This window comes from Xiphophorus maculatus, chromosome 18, assembly GCF_002775205.1.
Source record: "Xiphophorus maculatus strain JP 163 A chromosome 18, X_maculatus-5.0-male, whole genome shotgun sequence".
Classification (NCBI taxonomy): Eukaryota; Metazoa; Chordata; class Actinopteri; order Cyprinodontiformes; family Poeciliidae; genus Xiphophorus; species Xiphophorus maculatus.
In genome coordinates, this window is record NC_036460.1 from 25,144,530 (window position 1) to 25,162,942 (window position 18,413).

At 39.5% G+C, this 18,413-nt stretch overlaps 1 protein-coding gene across 1 annotated transcript; it reads right to left on the bottom strand.

Annotated features, from left to right (window-relative positions):
* Positions 1-210: 210 nt before the first annotated feature.
* Positions 211-17,283, bottom strand: LOC102229407 (extracellular calcium-sensing receptor-like). Its single transcript, XM_023351714.1, has 12 exons — positions 17,125-17,283; positions 16,240-16,271; positions 6,057-6,215; positions 5,645-5,948; positions 4,676-4,762; positions 4,462-4,569; positions 4,189-4,355; positions 3,619-4,096; positions 3,296-3,526; positions 3,063-3,186; positions 778-1,250; positions 211-651 (listed from the first exon to the last, which is right to left on the bottom strand). The coding sequence occupies exons 1-12, from the start codon at positions 17,281-17,283 to the stop codon at positions 211-213; spliced, it is 2,763 nt and encodes a 920-aa protein (XP_023207482.1).
* Between the last annotated feature and the right edge of the window lie 1,130 nt (positions 17,284-18,413).

Genomic DNA, 18,413 nt, shown 5'->3' on the forward strand with positions numbered 1-18,413 from the left:
TGTTAGTGTGGGTGGCGGCAGCGGTAGGGAGTGTGTAGGAAGAAAGGTGTGAGACAGAAGGAAGGAAATTCCTGGTTTTATTTTTCTAAGCCAGAGCTTAAATTGATCTTAATAGCTCACTGCTACCATCTGGTGGCAAAATATATCCACAAGCACTATCTTTCTCTTTTTTTTTTTTAGGGCTAGGAGATGAAACGAGATGTTTAAAATCTAAAATTTGCTAGAGGGAGCTTTGGACATCAAGTGTTTCCTTGTGTTCTTTTCTGGCCTGAGCAGGATCATGTAACACTTTGGGGCAAAGATGCAACCCAGCAGTCCATAACTGGAGGCCAGGATTGCAAACACTTCTGTGACTGTTGCGTACTTCCCTGGAGAGCTGATGTAGGCGGGAATAAATGCTATCCAAACGGCACAGAATATCAGCATACTGAAAGTGATCAGTCTAGCCTCGTTGAAGCTGTCAGGAAGCTTCCTGGCCAGGAAGGCCAAGAAAAGACAGAGGACCGCCAGGAGCCCGATGTAGCTCAGCACCAAAGCGAATGCAATGTATGAGCCTTCGTCACATAAGAGAATGATAAAGTCTTCCTCACGTGGCATCAGTTGGCGTGGAGCAGGGGGCGCAACGAGCAGCCACACAGTACAAATAAGGACCTGCAAAAAAAAAAAAAAAAAAAAAAAAAAACACAGATGTCTTACTCAAATACTTTGAGAGTTCTTTCCAGATTTTTATTTTTTTTTTTAAAAACAAACAAAAAAAAACCCCTAGCAAAGCCTTACCTGGGTTACGGTACAAATAGCGATGATTGCTTTTTGCTGTGAGGGTCCAAACCATTTAATGACATTGCTGCCTGGAAGTTTTGCATTGAAGGCTACCAGCACCACTAATGTCTTCCCTAGGATGCAGGAGATACAGAGCACAAAGCTGATCCCAAACGCTGTGTGGCGCAGCATGCAGGACCACTTGGATGGCTGGCCAATAAAGGTCAGAGAACACAAGAAGCATAGAGTCAAGGATAGGAGCAACAGGAAGCTCAGCGCCGAGTTGTTAGCTCTGACAATGGGTGTGGTTCTATTGCAGAAAAATATCAGGACCACAATGCAAGTGCTGAACGAGCCGATGAAAGAAATGGCAACCAGGGTGATGCCCATGGTGTCTCTAAAGGAGAGGAACTCCACCCGTTTGGGGATGCACGCGGTCCTTTCAGCATTGGACCAGAACTTCGGTGGGCACTGTGCACACTCTATGGCGTCTAAAGGAGAGATAAAAATGACTTAGCTGTGGTACCCAAAGCTTTTTCATGACACCTTTATGCAGGTCTCAGTAAATCAGAATATCATTCAAATATCAATTGCTTTTAGCAACTTATTTCAACAAGTGCAGATTCAATCATATATTTTTTCAATGTTTTTTTTTCCTTCTTAATGTAAGTTATTATTCCTTTGACTGGAACAATGATCAACATATTTGATGAGGACTTGCTTTATGACTTTGATGATATCATTTGACAAAATGCAATGCTTATCGCCTGTTTCATAACTGATGACTCTATGACGTTTGAATGATCGACCAATAAATCATCGCGTTCATTAGTATAGCACTTTTCAGCAACAAGGCAGTTCAAAATGCTTGACATCATGACAACAAAAACACATCATAGTCAACCATTTTGAAGATCAATAACAGACAACGCCTTTTGTCAAGTATCGATGTTGATATCACTAAAATCACCAATCAAATATGTTGGTCAATGTTCCAATTTGTTATGGTTCACAAGCAACCATGAACTACCTTGTTGCTGAAATGTGCTATACAAATAGATTTGACTTCACTTGATTTAAGGAAAAGCAAAAACTTCTCAGAAAATTTGTATTTTACATAAAAAACTGTTTTACTCTAGAAATGTTATGCCATCCCTGCCGAATCCTGGGGAAGACAGAGGTCTTGACAGTTGCCCTATACACAATAACACTCTCAACAAGAAGGGTCAAATATTAAAGGTCATATCTAACAAACCTGGCTGTTCAAAGGATGCTGTATGCAAAGGGCAGCTGAGTAAAAGAAGAAAAGCGTAGAAGAAAAAAAAAGGCTTATAAGGCAATGTAGAGCTTGAGGGAGATTTATAGATGTACGCAGTAGAGGAGTCACCAGATTGAGTCCTGACAATGCATACTTTGTCGAGCTCTCAGTTTGTTGGGAGGACGCCATGCAAAAGGCCTTCAAAAGGAAAAATACCCTGACCTTGCAGTCAATGTCAGACAGTCAGGGTGGATTGCAAAAAATGTAGCTCATGGAAGGAGGTTTCTGGGGGTTTTATTGCAACATATACTTTGAGACTGGTCTTGACATCAGTAGTCAAACCTCAGGCCAGATCATCAAAGAGATTTTGAGTGTGGTAGAGTGGAGAAGTTAGCGGTTTTGGCTCAAAAGAATATAATCCCAACCTGTTCTCCCACACAGGAAGGCTGGACAAATCCTTAGAAAAATCTGATGCTCGGCTTACTGGAAACGTCTCATGTGCAAATTTTCTCATTGGCATGAAAGGATGTTAAAACCTGACTCAGGGACGGGAACACTGTGTCTCGCATAGTCCTTGACACAGGAATGTGGTCCTTGATACTTGGGCGGGAATTTGAAAATAAATTTAGCTCTCTGAGAAACAGAACTCGGGGTTTTCATTCGCTGTAAGCCTTCACTGTCAAAATTATTAGAAACTAAACTGTTGAGATATATCACACGGTATGCAGCCCTCATGCAGTCTTAAGAGACAAGGTCATTTGGACCTCACAAGCTTTTAACTCTGTGTGCGGTCCAGCAGTGTGCACTTTGATTAACTTCTTTTTTTTGGTGTGGTTTTGGAAAATAACAGTTTGATGGGCCAACCTGCACCACCCCCTTTCCTCGCTGTGTGACCATTTACTAACCCTCCCCCTAAGACCGGGGTAAGGTTAATCTGCTAAACAAATTTTACTTTTCAAATGAACTAATAAATACATTTTAGATGCACCTGTACAATATGTAAAATTATTCACCACAATGGGCTTGCTGAATAATTTTGCCTCACCAGAGAGATTGCTGATCTTCCCCGCTGTACAAGCCACACAGTCATAGCAGCAAACAGGAAAGCTGGGTCTCATCGCCTTCCGTGTGCCTGGAGGACAAATAGTGCTACATACTGATAAGGGAACCTGCAGGCAAAAAAAAGCAAACCTAAGATAAACATTGTTTCTGATAAAACAGTTTAAAAATCCCACATATATTTTGGCTATTTTATTTTATTTTATTTTATTTTTTTACCCTGGTTCGGTTGCCATTCCACAAAATGATGTCTTCATGGATGTAAAGTTTTTGTTTAACGTCTCCGGTCATGCCATCAAATTTGCCAATGTTGATGAACTCAATTTTCCCATTTGGATTCATCTGCCAGTTAACGAGATCGTACATGGCTGCAGGGTCGCCATTCTCATCGAATTTAATTTCACTTGCAAATGAATTCAAGTACTGCACTTGCTTTAGGTAATGAAGTAGCTAAACAAAGAAGGTGCGTGTGTGTGTGTGAGTAGAAGAAGTGAATGGGGACGTCTTAAACTGCAGTGAGTAACTTAAACATGCAATTGTACCTGCCAAGGCTGAATAACATCTGGATCTGCACAGGACCTCTGAAAAAAAGGTCCTTCTCCTTTCACACAGCTTTTCATTGCCTTAAGAGCATAGGCGACAGCATACACCGCTTTATAGACGTTGTAGGAAATCCTCAGCTGTGATACATCTGAATAGATATTCGTCACATTCCCAAGGTCTTCCTTTCCAGAGCATGGAGGCTTACTTTCACCTTCCTTTTCCCGACTTTCAGTTTGAACACCCAGGCTGCACTGAAACACCTCTTCCCAGAAGGACACAAGGAAGGGATCCGTCTGGGCATCCGATCTCGACGGATTCAAGCGAAGCAGAAAGTCTCGCAATCCTGGAATGTTTGCCTGCTGAATGGCAAAGCCAACCGTACCCTGGAGGATGTTGTGGTACTTCTCGGGGGTGGAAAGTACAGCTGCTGTGCTCCAAGCTTCACTGGCTAACCACTGTATCCCAGTGAGCTCGCTTCTGTATGTATCAGGGATGGAGACAAAAGCACTGAAAGCATGTTCTCTGTGTATGATTGGTTTCCAGCAGAGTCTAAAACTAAAGTATCACACCTTTGTACTTCGTCAAACAACGCCGCCGCATCTTGTTCCACAGCAAATACGAGAATCACCTTTGCCCCAGACAGGCGGATGACGGAAATGATGGATAAAATTTCCGCCTGCTGTCTGTTCTTAGGGATAATCCTATGAAAGGCAATACAAACACCCAAATTTGTGACCTGAGAGAAGAAAAAAAAAACCCCAGAAGATCCATAGTGAGCTGTATTTTAACGTTAGCTCACAAAACAAAATATTCATACTTGTATTCATAACTGATCGACCCACCTCATTAGCGAAAATGTTTGCCCCGCCACGACCGTAGGCATCATCACCTGCAATCACACCAACCCACGTCCAGCCAAAATGTTTAACGAGCTGAACCAGAGCGTCTACCTGGGGATACAGGAATGCTGAAGTGAGAGAATGTATCACTTCATTATGTAACAGACGTGGACACTTTTCTGTTTCTGCTCAATGTTTCTTTGTTAAACTCTCTGACCTGGAAGAAGTCACTCGGCATGGTCCTTAGGAAGGCAGGAAACTGCTTTTTGTCACTCAGACAGGCACAGCTGGAGAAATAGCTGATCTGTAAAATGATCACAACTTTGAATAAATGGGGAGTTATAATTAGAAATGGAGAGGTATTAATGGTAGTGCATATTATAGTTAAAAGTGTGGAATAGAAGTAAACTGATTTAACCTTTTTGTCATTTTTAACAAATAAATAAAAAGTGCATCATGCATTTGTACTAAACTTAACATCATCCCCCCATATAAAATCTACAGCAATAAACAACCTCCTTTAGTTAATCATTCAATAAATCTCAGTGTAAATATAACTCTGATTCTGTGAAAGCCTCAGAAGTTGCTTTGTGAAAATTAGAGCAAACATATTCACAAAGGCCAACTAATAGTGGTGGTGGTGGAGCATTTTAAAGCAGGGTTTGATTATGAAACAATACCAAGTTTTGCCAATCTAAAGAAAAACTTGTCAATCCAACAACTGAAAATGACAATGGCACAATGCTTTGCTGCACAAAACCAGCTATAGAATTTTTTTCACATTTGTCCATGTGACAAACTTGTATCTTTTCTTTTTTGTTCACGGGATACACCGAAACAAACATAACTGCTTGAACCAAAAACCCCTTGTTTGCTAGAAAACTGAAACTGCTAATGGCCCCGAGACACACAATGAAACATGATGGAATCATCACAAACATTTCTCTCAAAAAGGGACAAGAAAATTGTCGGTTGCTGCATTTGCATGTCGCAGTTTTCAGATTCTTATTTGTAAAGCATTTCAAAAAGTCTCTATTCTATCTTTTTCTGTTGGTCCTTCACATAAAATACAAAAAAAGTATACAAGAAACCTTGTGGTTGAAGGGGAATAATAAATAAAAATTATAAAAAAAACAAACATTGAATATAAATTGTTTTCAAAGTCACAGTACAAATATGCATTTACTTGTGGCACGGTGAAGACGCCAAGGAAACGAGCCACAACGAGAGACTGAGTGGAGCCTCCGTCTCCTATCACCAGCGGCACGCTTTCATTGCAAGTGCTATTCCTCTGAGTCTTTTCTCCAACCTCTGAGCTCTTCTCACCCCCCATTAGCTCCATGGCAGCCTTCAACGCCTGATGCGGTGTGCTGCATGAATCATAGATCTTGTATCCGACTGTGATGTTCGGAAGAAGCTTCCCCTCCTTGTTGATCTCTTCGATTGCAAAGATCATAGTTTGCATCCAGCGGAAAGTTCGGAAATTGAATCTGGTTTGAGAAAGTGTTGATAGAACGCTGCATGAAGAAACTTTCTGAACATGGTGATAACTGTTTTTTTTTTTTTCCACACACATAGCAACCAATTACAAATCTTACCTGGTGCATTTACTTTTAGGAGGGTGGGAGGTGAAAGGCAAACTTTGCTCCTCCACCATGTCATGAAGGGAAAAGAGGCCCCCCAAAATGATGTCCCCCTTTTTCTCCAGCACAGGCATAGTATTGGGTATCATTCGACATTGCAAGCTCAGGTCTGGGCTGGAGTTGCAAGGAAATAACAGATTCAAAACAAAACTCAAAAGCACAAACCGGGTTCTCCTTGTAGGAATGACCCCCATCCAAAATAGCTTCATCCTACTATATCAAAACCTCTTCAAATGATAGCACAAAGGGTTGCACAAAAACAGACGCTAAACGACAAACGGAGAAGCACAAAAGCCGACTCGACGAGTTGAGAGGAACTTTACAGCCTGATTCAAAAAGCCTCCAGAGTTCTGTGTCTTCGCAGCCCTCATAAAGAAGAGATTAACTGTCCAGCCTCTTGTGTCATGTAAGAGATTCTGCCCTTTGGCATATATAACATTTCCTTCATCAGCATCAATCTCTCAGAAAGATTTAATTTCCCTTTTGGCTTGTGTTCCGTGGAAAATAATCCCCGGTTTCACAGCAGGCAACGACAAAAACAAAGAGGTGGAACGGGCGCCGAAACATCAGGGAGAAGGATATGAGCTCTGTCATAACGCAGAGTTATGCTTGAGTAAGGTTAATTCAGCCTGCACTGATGCGATGAGGCACACAGTAGACAAGTGTCACTGGGACTGTTAAACTCCATTAGATCCACTTTTTGTCTTTCAAGTGCACAAACAGAGAGACTATTTCCAACATTTTAGAAGATTTGAATCCTGGAAGCATCACTTTCCAAAATTTAAAGTGACTTCTACAACAGCGTAGCGTATAAAACAGGTTGAATTAAAAAGATTGATGCACTCGATAGAAAAATTGTCATACTTCTGTTCCAGTTTTTCTCAGTTCCTTCAGTGCATTTCTCTCTTGACTGTACAACAGCTAATGGGTTTTTTTCCCCACCAAAATAATTAGCACAAAGAGCAAATCGCTTGTTTAAAATGGATAGATCTTTCAGAGAAATGCAAGTATTTATGTCAATGTCATCAAAATGATAGTCCTGACATCACTGTTTAGAAACAACATACTTAAGTTATAATGTTATAAAACGGGAGAGAATAGTATGGAAGCAACTGATGCATGTCCAAAAGGATTTGAAGTTTTTTGGAAGAAATTAAAACTTCCTACCGTGATGAGCTTATGACTTAATATTGTGGTAGGTTGAACTAACGGTTACGAGTTTTTTTTCATTTTGATCAGAGAAATGCATCGAAGCAATTGATTAATAAAAATAATTATGTTGTAGAATACACTTAGTACAATACAGCTGAAAAAATAAAAAGGTTTTGAGGGGAAATGTAAAACATGTGAGCTTCAATAACCTAGTTGCATATATGCGCACCCTGTTAAACTACTACCACTGAACCACATTTTGCTTTCCACCACCCAGCATTTCTACAACATACGATCACGTAATCTGAACTTTTGCACAGCCAAACGAACAAATTGTCAACGTGTGACGTCGGTAGACTCGATTGCTGTAATCAAATCGAAAGGCGCGACAAAATTTTTGCTTTCAGTTTTTCTTGACTGCTTTCGCAGCTGCATCGAAGCAAATAGGAAAAACTATATCTTTCCACATAGGCAGTGTCAAATTATGCTTCTTGCAAAGAATTGGATCCAGTATCAGAAACGCTTTGATGCAAATATTTTTGATTGCATGACATTTTTTTTTCAAGCTGACTGAAAACGGAAAAACTGTAAATATTACAAAAGATTCTGTAAATGTGAACCAAAATAAAATCAGAGAGTATAGGATTTTTTAAAAAAATCTGTTGCAGTAAAAAAAAATTCCCGCTATTGGTACTCAGCCTGGATCCTTACTGATAAAGAACAACACTTTTTAAGGCCTGCAAATAGGCTGTATAGGTGAAGATTTGTGTGACAAGAGTGTCAAACTGGTGCTTCAGTGGGTTCATAATGATCTAAACAGCTTCTAATCGTTAGGAGCAGGTAAGGGAATGTGGACTGTTTGAATGAAATCTGCGTGAACGGTTTGGCAAAGGGTGAGGAAAATGTGCTAAACCAATGAGAAATTCTTATCACATTTCCACGAGGTGTCTTATTCTCTGCTGAAATAGTAATGATGACAACTGAGTGGAATCCCAGGTACGTTAAATAGGTCAAAGCAATCGAGAAAAGCTGTAAGATTCAAGATGACACTTTTTGATCCCTGCAGGAAAGCTATTTTGTCCAAACAGCACAAAAATAAATACCAGAAAGGACTACCTATGTTCTTGTTAAAAATTTACTTTAATTGATTACACAATTTAATGTACTTTCATTTCATTCGCAATACACCTCAGGCTTTTATTATATTAAATTGTGGTGTAACATGCAAGCGATTGGGATGTTTCGCAAATCATTATTACCAACATAAACACTTCAGGCTACACAACAGAGCACCTCAGAGCATGAAGCAAACAAAATATTACATGCAGCCTGTTGTGTTGCCTCTGGCATGTAGGTGTGCCTGCCATCTTAATACGTCCCTGAGTGGCACAAAATGAAGACATGCCGTAAGACAGACTGCCGAGCGCTGGCAGACATCGGGTCCTTTACTTCTAGGCAAGATTCAAGGCTCAAATGAACATGTGCTCTCAGGGGAGAAAGTTAAACTTACATTCATCCCATGTTTTAATGTAAATGCAGCTGTTGGATGATTCAGTTCAGTTAGTAAAACCTGATTAACTCATGTAAATTTATCATTGTACAGGCCTTCATTATGCTAAAAGCACGCTACTGCCATCATGTGTATGAAATTATTACACTTACACAACATAATAATTATGGTTTATACAGCATAATCATCACATTTGCACAATGTAATATGTTTTACAAGATAATTGTGTTTTCACAGCATCTGTTTTCACAGTGTAATTTTTATGTCATATCGTGATGCTGTTTAGAAACTTATTTACTTCTGTGACAGCAATAGACTTCAGTAGAGCGGATGAATATCAACACAGACAGAGAGAAAAAGACACAGAGCTGTCTCAGAGAGCACAGGGGAATGAATAATGAAATAGTGAAACTCTGAGAAACAACAGAACAAACAACATAAAAAATAAGGCAAGGAGCACAGAAACACAAAGTGTTTCTTTTGTGTTATTGAATAAATTTTGTATGATGCAGGTTTCACTACAATCATATTGTGCTCCAATATAAACTGATTTTGTTTAAACAGCTTGTAAGAAATATCACTATATGCCAATTGTGTTTTGATTCTTTTTATTAGCACCTATCCTATAACATATAGAGTCTTGCTAGATTAGTAGTTCTGTGTTTTGTCTGCTCTATGAATTACAGGAACCACATGCACTTGACCCAATCCAATTCAAACTATTTTGTATCGAATCAAGTTCACGTATTAAAAACATGTTTAAATATTTTTTCAGATATGTTGAAATTGTTAGATTGGGGTCTTGTTCACAAATCAAGGAAAGTGGAGCAAGAGATTGATAGGCAGACTGGTTCTGTATCTGTAGTGGTAAAAAGAGAACTGAGCCAAACGTTGAATCTCTCGATTTATCACTGAGTCCACGTTCTTAACCCCATCTGTCTGCCATGTTGTGTGTTTGCGGATGGACCCAAAAGCAGCAGGCTTGAGACATAACATTGTGTAATAAAAAAAATGAATCCAGGAGGAAGGGGCAAGAAGGGAAAAAAATAACAGGAGTAGACTAGAGGAACCGGCGAGGAGTGACTGAGAATGAGTAAGAATTAAGTACTGGGAGGCTGAATGCTGAACAAAGACCTGGGCTGATGAGCTAATGGGTTGCAGGTGTGAGGGGAGAGAGCAGAAAGCAAACCGAGGAGAGAGAGAAAGTGGCACAGAGTGCGAGAGAATACACAGGAAACTGGAAAATATATCTAACACTAGAGAATAACTAGACCTAAGAAACATAATAAACTAGAGCAACAAAGAATAACTAGATACAAGAAATAAACATCATAAACAAGAATCACTAAAGGACTGCACTAAAGTAAAACAGAACCAAGACTCATCTAATCAAAAGAGACTAAGAAATATAGAATAAACAAATGTCAGAACGCAGGATCCTAACAGTATGGTCCTGGGGGTTTCAAGGCCAAGACATAAACAGGACTGTACTAGGTGGGTTGTAATTTCTACATGGAACAGAAAAACATGTCACTTAAGTTCAAATCACACTGTGTTATTAGTTAATTTATTCATTCTTCTTTTTATTCCCTAGCCAGAGAATTGTATTTTTTTAAAATTATTTTTCTGTCTAATTTAAATAAAATGTTAATGGAAGTCTTGAAAGATTAAGTGAAGGACCCATCATGACTGCATGCTGCATCTCTTATTTGCCTAAGAGCATTTATCTTACCAATTTGGATCATTAAAACTAAAATGCAGAGATTAAATTATATTTTGTTATTTGAGCTGGGACTGTGATATCACAAACATACCTTAAAGTACTTTACTCACAAAATAAGAGTTTTTTTCTTAATTCATCACATACAACTGCCATTATCCAGATCACTTAATTACACTTTTTTTTTGCCATCTTCAGGCTTTTCCCACTTAATTTAACTCCCAACGGTGAAATAACATAACTACTATTAGTATTAACTTTACTAATTTAATATTAGAAAAAAAACATAAATCAAAATGTGTTTCATCTGTATTTTGTTTTTGTTAATATCTGTATTTGTATTTTGTTAATATTTATTTGTATAACATTTTTCATTTTACTCTTAAAAATGCCAGACTTTGTATGAAGCTTTATACATATTTTTGTCTTTCTGATGAGATCACTGTAAAAATAATCAATTCAGGTGTTTCAATCAGTTCTTAAGTAGCGTTATTACAGAATGTCGTTTTATTCTTACTTGAGTAATTTCTTAAATTACCATTTTTAAAAAACTTTTTTTCTTGATATATTGCCTCATGTAAACATCATTATGTCCTCCCTATGCATCTACAGTACTAGTGTGGTATATATCTTAATCTTCATTGAGGTGCCACTAATGTCGTGGACAAGTTGCAACATTCTGTGGTCTGAATGACAGAACTCTTAAGACAACAAGTTTAGGACCCAGAAATAACATCATTCTACCTCAAGCTGCTCTATGCAGAAGCTCCCTCTGCTCTGATGAAAATTTGCTCTACAGATGTCTTGTAGCCACTCTCTCTGATCGGGGTCTGTCCTGCTTTCTGATCGATTCGGCTAATAACCGTCAGACCGCCTGGGCTCGCTGATGGACTGTGCCGTGAACTTCCATCATTTATCATTAAGTTTTTTATAAATAAATAAACTATATGATGACATAAATCTAAAGCTATGTAACTCAACCTGATCTTCTTACTGAATTTATTCCAGTGTACTAAACAGGGCAGGAAAAAAAAGAAACATGCATTCTTCCTACATGTGAAAGCACACATTGTTATATATATATAGAGAGAGTATATACACTGCTCAAAAAAATAAAGGGAACACTCAAATAACACATCCTAGATCTGAATGAAAGAAATATTCTCATTGAATACTTTGTTCTGTACAAAGTTGAATGTGCTGACAACAAAATCACACAAAAATCATCAATAGAAATCAAATTTATTAACCAATGGAGGCCTGGATTTGGAGCCACACACAAAATCAAAGTGAAATAACACTACACACTGATCCAACTTTAATGTAATGTCCTTAAAACAAGTCAAAATGAAGCTCAGTATTGTGTGTGGCCTCCACGTGCCTGTATGACCTCCCTACAACGCCTGGGCATGCTCCTGATGAGGTGGCGGATGGTCTCCTGAGGGATCTCCTCCCAGACCTGGACTAAAGCATCCGCCAACTCCTGGACAGTCTGTGGTGCAACGTGACATTGGTGGATGGAGCGAGACATGATGTCCCAGATGTGCTCAATCGGATTCAGGTCTGGGGAACGGGCTGGCCAGTCCATAGCTTCAATGCCTTCATCTTGCAGGAACTGCTGACACACTCCAGCCACATGACGTCTAGCATTGTCCTGCATTAGGAGGAACCCAGGGCCAACCGCACCAGCATATGGTCTCACAAGGGGTCTGAGGATCTCATCTCGGTACCTAATGGCAGTCAGGCTACCTCTGGCGAGCACATGGAGGGCTGTGCGGCCCTCCAAAGAAATGCCACCCCACACCATTACTGACCCACTGCCAAACCGGTCATGCTGAAGGATGTTGCAGGCAGCAGACCGCTCTCCACGGCGTCTCCAGACTCTGTCACGTCTGTCACATGTGCTCAGTGTGAACCTGCTTTCATCTGTGAAGAGCACAAGGCGCCAGTGGCGAATTTGCCAATCCTGGTGTTCTCTGGCAAATGCCAAGCGTCCTGTACGGTGTTAGGCTGTGAGCACAACCCCCATCTGTGGACGTCGGGCCCTCATACCATCCTCATGGAGTCGGTTTCTAACCGTTTGTGCAGACACAGGCACATTTGTGGCCTGCTGGAGGTCATTTTGCAGGGCTCTGGCAGTGCTCCTCCTGTTCTTTCTTGCACAAAGGCGGAGGTAGCGGTCCTGCTGCTGGGTTGTTGCCCTCCTACGGCCTCCTCCACGTCTCCTGGTGTACTGGCCTGTCTCCTGGTAGCGCCTCCAGCCTCTGGACACTACGCTGACAGACACAGCAAACCTTCTTGCCACAGCTCGCATTGATGTGCCATCCTGGATGAGCTGCACTACCTGAGCCACTTGTGTGGGTTGTGGAGTCCGTCTCATGCTACCACGAGTGTGAAAGCACCACCAACATTCAAAACTGACCAAAACATCAGCCAGACAGCACAGGTACTGAGAAGTGGTCTGTGGTCCCAACTGCAGAACCACTCCTTTATTGAGTGTGTCTTGCTAATTGCCAATAATTTCCACCTGTTGTCTATTCCATTTGCACAACAGCAGGTGAAATTGATTGTCAATCAGTGTTGCTTCCTAAGTGGACAGTTTGATTTCACAGAAGTTTGATTTACTTGGAGTTATATTGTGTTGTTTAAGTGTTCCCTTTATTTTTTTGAGCAGTGTATATATATATATATATATATAAAACTTTATTCAGTGTCCAAGTAAGTGATCTTATCTTATAGGGTGAATTTCACTCACCAAAGTCCAAAGTTTTGTAGTAATTATGTTCTGACAATTTTAGTGAAGGCCTTGTAAAGTCTCATAAAGAAGGAAAACAAAACAGATTTGATGACCATCGCAAAAAAAATTTTATTAAATAAATTTTAATTTATAGTTCTCTTGGTATTATAATTCAATTAACTAAATGAACTTAAAGATTAAATAAAACATCAACGTAATCTTTAATCGTCTCTAATTCTGAACAGACATTTTTTAGAATAAAACTACAAATTTTAGGCTTCATTGTGGTCTTAGAAAATATAAAGCATATGTGTTTCTATGACATAGCTTATTTTCCCAGGGAAAATAAATCTTTTAACATCTGGAGGAACCATGTCGGTGTGACTTGTTTGTGTGACCTTATGCATTAGGAACATGGCAAATGAACCTCACCTGTTGTTCAGATCAGATGTGTTTTTTGAACATCTGCAGAAGCATAACACACACTTGGGAAACCCTGAAACTTGTTTTCGTGTTTGTGTGTATCAAGAGGTGACATCCTTACATCATCTTCAAACAGCCAATTTACCTTTTGTCCAATGATATTGAAGGCGGAGGGTGGAGGCTGAGGAGGTGTGGGGTGTGTGTGTCTGCGTGTGGGCGAGGGAGGGGGTGGAACGGGCATGCAGGGACAAGCAAGAATGACTAGATCTATGCCAGAGGCTACAAAACAGGAGGTCACAGGTGTTACGGTGGAAATTAATTAAATTAGGTTGTACTGATTATTAAAAAAAACACAACGCAAACTTAATTGGAGAGACTCAATTGCGTCATTTGTTTTTCCCTTTCAGCTGTAAATATGGCAATCGATATGAAGTTGAGAAGTAGTAAACTAATGTGTAACAAAAGCTGCAGTTAATATACTGAAATATTATGTTTTGTGTCTTGAATATAAAGATTGATACTGGAATTAAAAAAAAATGTCTTCGACATCAGTTCCAAACCTGCTGCTTTATCATTAAACCATTAGTCAATAATATTTAATAATTGCTACTAAATTGTGGAGAGGTCAGAAGTTTTATTTAAATCCTTTACTTCTTGTTTTAACGTTATAGGACACACTGCCTTCTGTCAAAGTCTCATCTCTTTTACGGAGTGTGTCACCTTTATACCCTCGCAATTCAAATAAATTCACTTGATTCCTTCACTTATAAAACGTTTTTATACATCTGAAATATATTCACTGAAACACAGGCCAGTTCCTCCATCTTTATCTATGTGGGCATTCCTAAAGAATAGAGCGCTGTATCCAAGCGTGTTCATAGAAAGCTGAGTGGAAGGAAAAAGTGTGGTATAAAAACATTGAACAGTAGTTGAGATAACTGCAACCATCCTAAAGAGGATTGTGAAGCAAACTCCATTAACTTAAAACAAACTCCTACAAACGTTTCTCTAGATTAATGTAAATAATGAATACATTAATAAGTTATTAATAACTTAATATTACTAATTAAGTCACATACAATATTAAATATTATATATATATACATACATATATATAGTATATATATAATATTTAATAGTATATGTGACTTAATTAATAACTTAAGGTATTAAGTTAATAACTTAATACCTTAAGTTATTATTCACTTAATATTAAGTTATTAATAACTTATTAATTTGTTAATAATTTACATTAATAAGTTCTTAACTAATTAACTTAATTTAATAACTTAAGTTAAAACTAACTATCAACTTAATGAGTCAATAATAACTTATTTAGCTAATAAGTTAACTTCATAACTTAACATAGTAACTTAAGTTAAGCTATTAACTTAAGTTACTTAAGTTATTAAGTATGTTGATGCACTATTGTTTTGTCTTCTGCAATAGATGCATAAAAACCAGTTTTAAAACAAACACCTGTCATAAAAAAAATTTAATTATTTGCAGATGAAAGCACCATTTAGAGAAAAGAATAATAATTTTGTATCTTAAAATGAATACTTCACACAGCTTCACAATGACAATAAAAAACAGCTTTGGATTTGTAAAGAAATCAATTTCTAACTAAATTGACATTTTTCACACAGTTGAATGAAGCCGAGGCATAGATTCAAACTGGAAGACTCTTCATCTTCCTCATCTTCAATCATCAGGGTTCAAACCTTCATAAAGCCTGGCGATTTCTACACAACCTCACATGACCTTACAATCTACAGTAAGGTCATGATGCCTCTTTGTAGAGATCCCTGGCCTTCCTTCTGTTTCCGTCCTCCTCTTGTTTTTTTTATTTAGAAAGATCCTGCTGCTCGGATCCACTTTCTCCGCTCTGATCAGGAGGATCTCAGTGATGGTGAGATGAAGCTTTATGAAGTTTCATCTCTACCAAAGCCCTGCCAGGCTCCTGATGCCTTTGCAGTTCCTCTCAATGGATTGGCAGGCATTCTTATCTTTTCCTAATTCAGTGCTTCTCAATTCCAGTCCTCAGGCCCCCCAATGCTCTGCATGTTTTAGATGTGCCTCTGTTCCAGAACAGCTGATCCAAATGATTGCATGAGCTCTTCTGCAGCCATCAAGTACTGCAGAAGTCTGTTAATCACCCACACATTCAATCCAGGTGTGTGGCAGAAAGGAAACAACATGCAGAGCAGAGGGGCCTGAGGACTGGGATTGAGAAACACTGCCCTACTGACATCTCTACATGCACCTTCCATATACCCTCGAAGGCATCATTGTCCCTTTGCTATTTTCGTCATCTAAGTGTTTCTCGTACTATTATTCTGCAGGCACCTATTTACCTTTCCCTTTACTCACCATTGCAGGCTCATCCAGCCCATTTCTTCCCTTTCGATTCTCAAGCAATCTATACCTATTCTTCTCTGCAAGTACGCTTGTCTTTTCCTCTGGTCATCTTCTCAAGCATTCTTTATCTCATCCGACCTTAGCTCGGTCCCGGTACCCTCTTTCATTTGATTTTTTGGGGAAAGACGTCTCTAATCCTTCTCCGCGGCGGCTCATCCTCTCTGACGGAGGTTACCAGAGAGGATGAGCCACGTCTTCTGCCGGGGTCTGAGCGTCAAAAATTGTCTCTCAAATAAACTTTCTAAAAGACACTTTCTCTCTGCATGAGTATTGGCAGGTCGAAATGAAGCCTGGGCATAAATTCAAATTGGAAGACTCTTCATCTCACGTGTCCAGCCAATCACCTTGTCATCCTCCTCCGTAAACTTTCTAAGAACAACTTTCACTCTGTGTGAGCCTTTCCTTGAAATACATTGATGTCAAAGATGTAGCAAATTTTACCTCTGACTTCTTAGCGCTAAAGCCTTGAAATGTGTAATTATTTCCACTCTCATTGCTATTTTTAGAGGAACAAGCTCCTCTTGGTGTTCTCAAGGTCTCTTATTTAGTGAAAGTGTGTCAATGTTTTAAAAGCACGAGAAAAGAACCTTCTGAAAGAATTGTCTTTCTTTTTTTGGTGCCTCTTCAGTTCGTTTTCAAAACATGACACAACTATATTGTCGACTAAATTATGTTCGATAAGGGCCAGCGTCCTTCCAGAGGAGCAGCCTAAAGTTTCAGTGATGTTCTTGAAAACGTTCTGGCACAGATGAGGAATGCATTTCTCCTTAATCTGAAATTAATGTCTCTCAACTCTTGCCCAGATTTTCCCCACAAGTCGTTCTTTCGTGGCTTCCAGGTGATCAGGAAAGCAACATATCTTTGCCTTCTTGATGCTTCTAGACGTCAACAACTTCACGAAAAGCCGAACTGTGTCTTTCCTGTCTTTCTCAGACACTCCATCCTCTGGAATGCCTGAGAATTTTGACTTTCTCAGCTTTTCGATTTTTCTCCTCATTGCTAGAAGTTCCTGGATCATAATGGTGACGTGTTGTATCAAACAATTGAATCTTGCACTCACCTGGAGCCACTGTGTGGGGTCGTCTTTGGTCAGTGGAGATGTGGCCGCCGATATTACATGTTTTAAGAAAAGCATGTTAAACATCTCCGTACTCTCTGTCTGGAAGTCCTCTTCGATGTCCATGACTCGAGCAAAAGCCTGAGAAATGATGTTGCCCATTGTGGCTTTCAAATCTTTGTATTCGTACCGGCATTTCTTGATGTCCAAAATCACATCTGAACAGACCTGTGTCATGTAGTGCAACAAATATGCTATCCTTTTTCTGATTCTTTGATCTGGACATCCAGATGCCAGATCTTCCCACTTTCTTTCTGGAATATAGTAGATAAACTCATCGATTGCAGGAATCACAGAGTCATCCACTATAACCTGGAGCGCATTTCTCAGTACAATTGAGAAACCCATCTTGCTGGTGTACACTCGAATCTGCTACCACTAGAACCGATATCGAATGTGGGAGAATTTTAGCTAAAGGAGTCTTATAAACTGTAACAAGGCGGGATGTGACATCATAACGTGTCAGCACAGGAATACATGCAGCCATGTGATGTAATTCACCTACAATTTTTTTTTTTTTTTCAAATTCTGCTTTGGAATGATGCAGACACAGCTATGGTTGTCATGTGTCACACTTCTGTGAGTTTTGTAACTAGGTAGCTGTTAAGGCAGGCATGTCTAAAGTCCGGCCCGGGGGCCAATCACGGCCCGCGGTCAGATTTTATACGGCCCGGTTCGGTTCCAGCTTCGGTTTTATAATGTATTATTTATGGCCCGCCTGCACCGTGAAACAGAATAAATAAATCATAAAACTTGAAACTGTAATTCCTCCTTTCACCAAATGGTGGCAGCACCACTTTAATACTATCAGTCTGCCTCCGTGCAGCGAACCGCTCTCCACTCATTTTCTGCCATGGCCACTGCAAAGAAAACAAGTTGACAGTGAGGGCCGCCGCTTTCAAGAGAGATGGGAATTATAATACTTCACTGAAAATCAAGGCAATTGTGCTTGTCTAATTTGTGAGACGGTTGCCTTGTTTGAGGATTTCAACGTAAAGAGACACTACCAGACTAAACATGCTAACACATACAACAAGCTAACAGGAAGTGACCGTGCTGAAAAACTGAAGCAGCTCCAAGCTGGACTGGCATCACAACAGCGATTCTTTACGTGGGCCTGTGAGTCAAAAGAAAATACCACCAAAGAAAGCTACGAAGTGGCCATGTTAATAGCTAAACATGGCAAACCTTCTACTGAAGATACATTTATCAAAGACTGTGTTATGAAAATG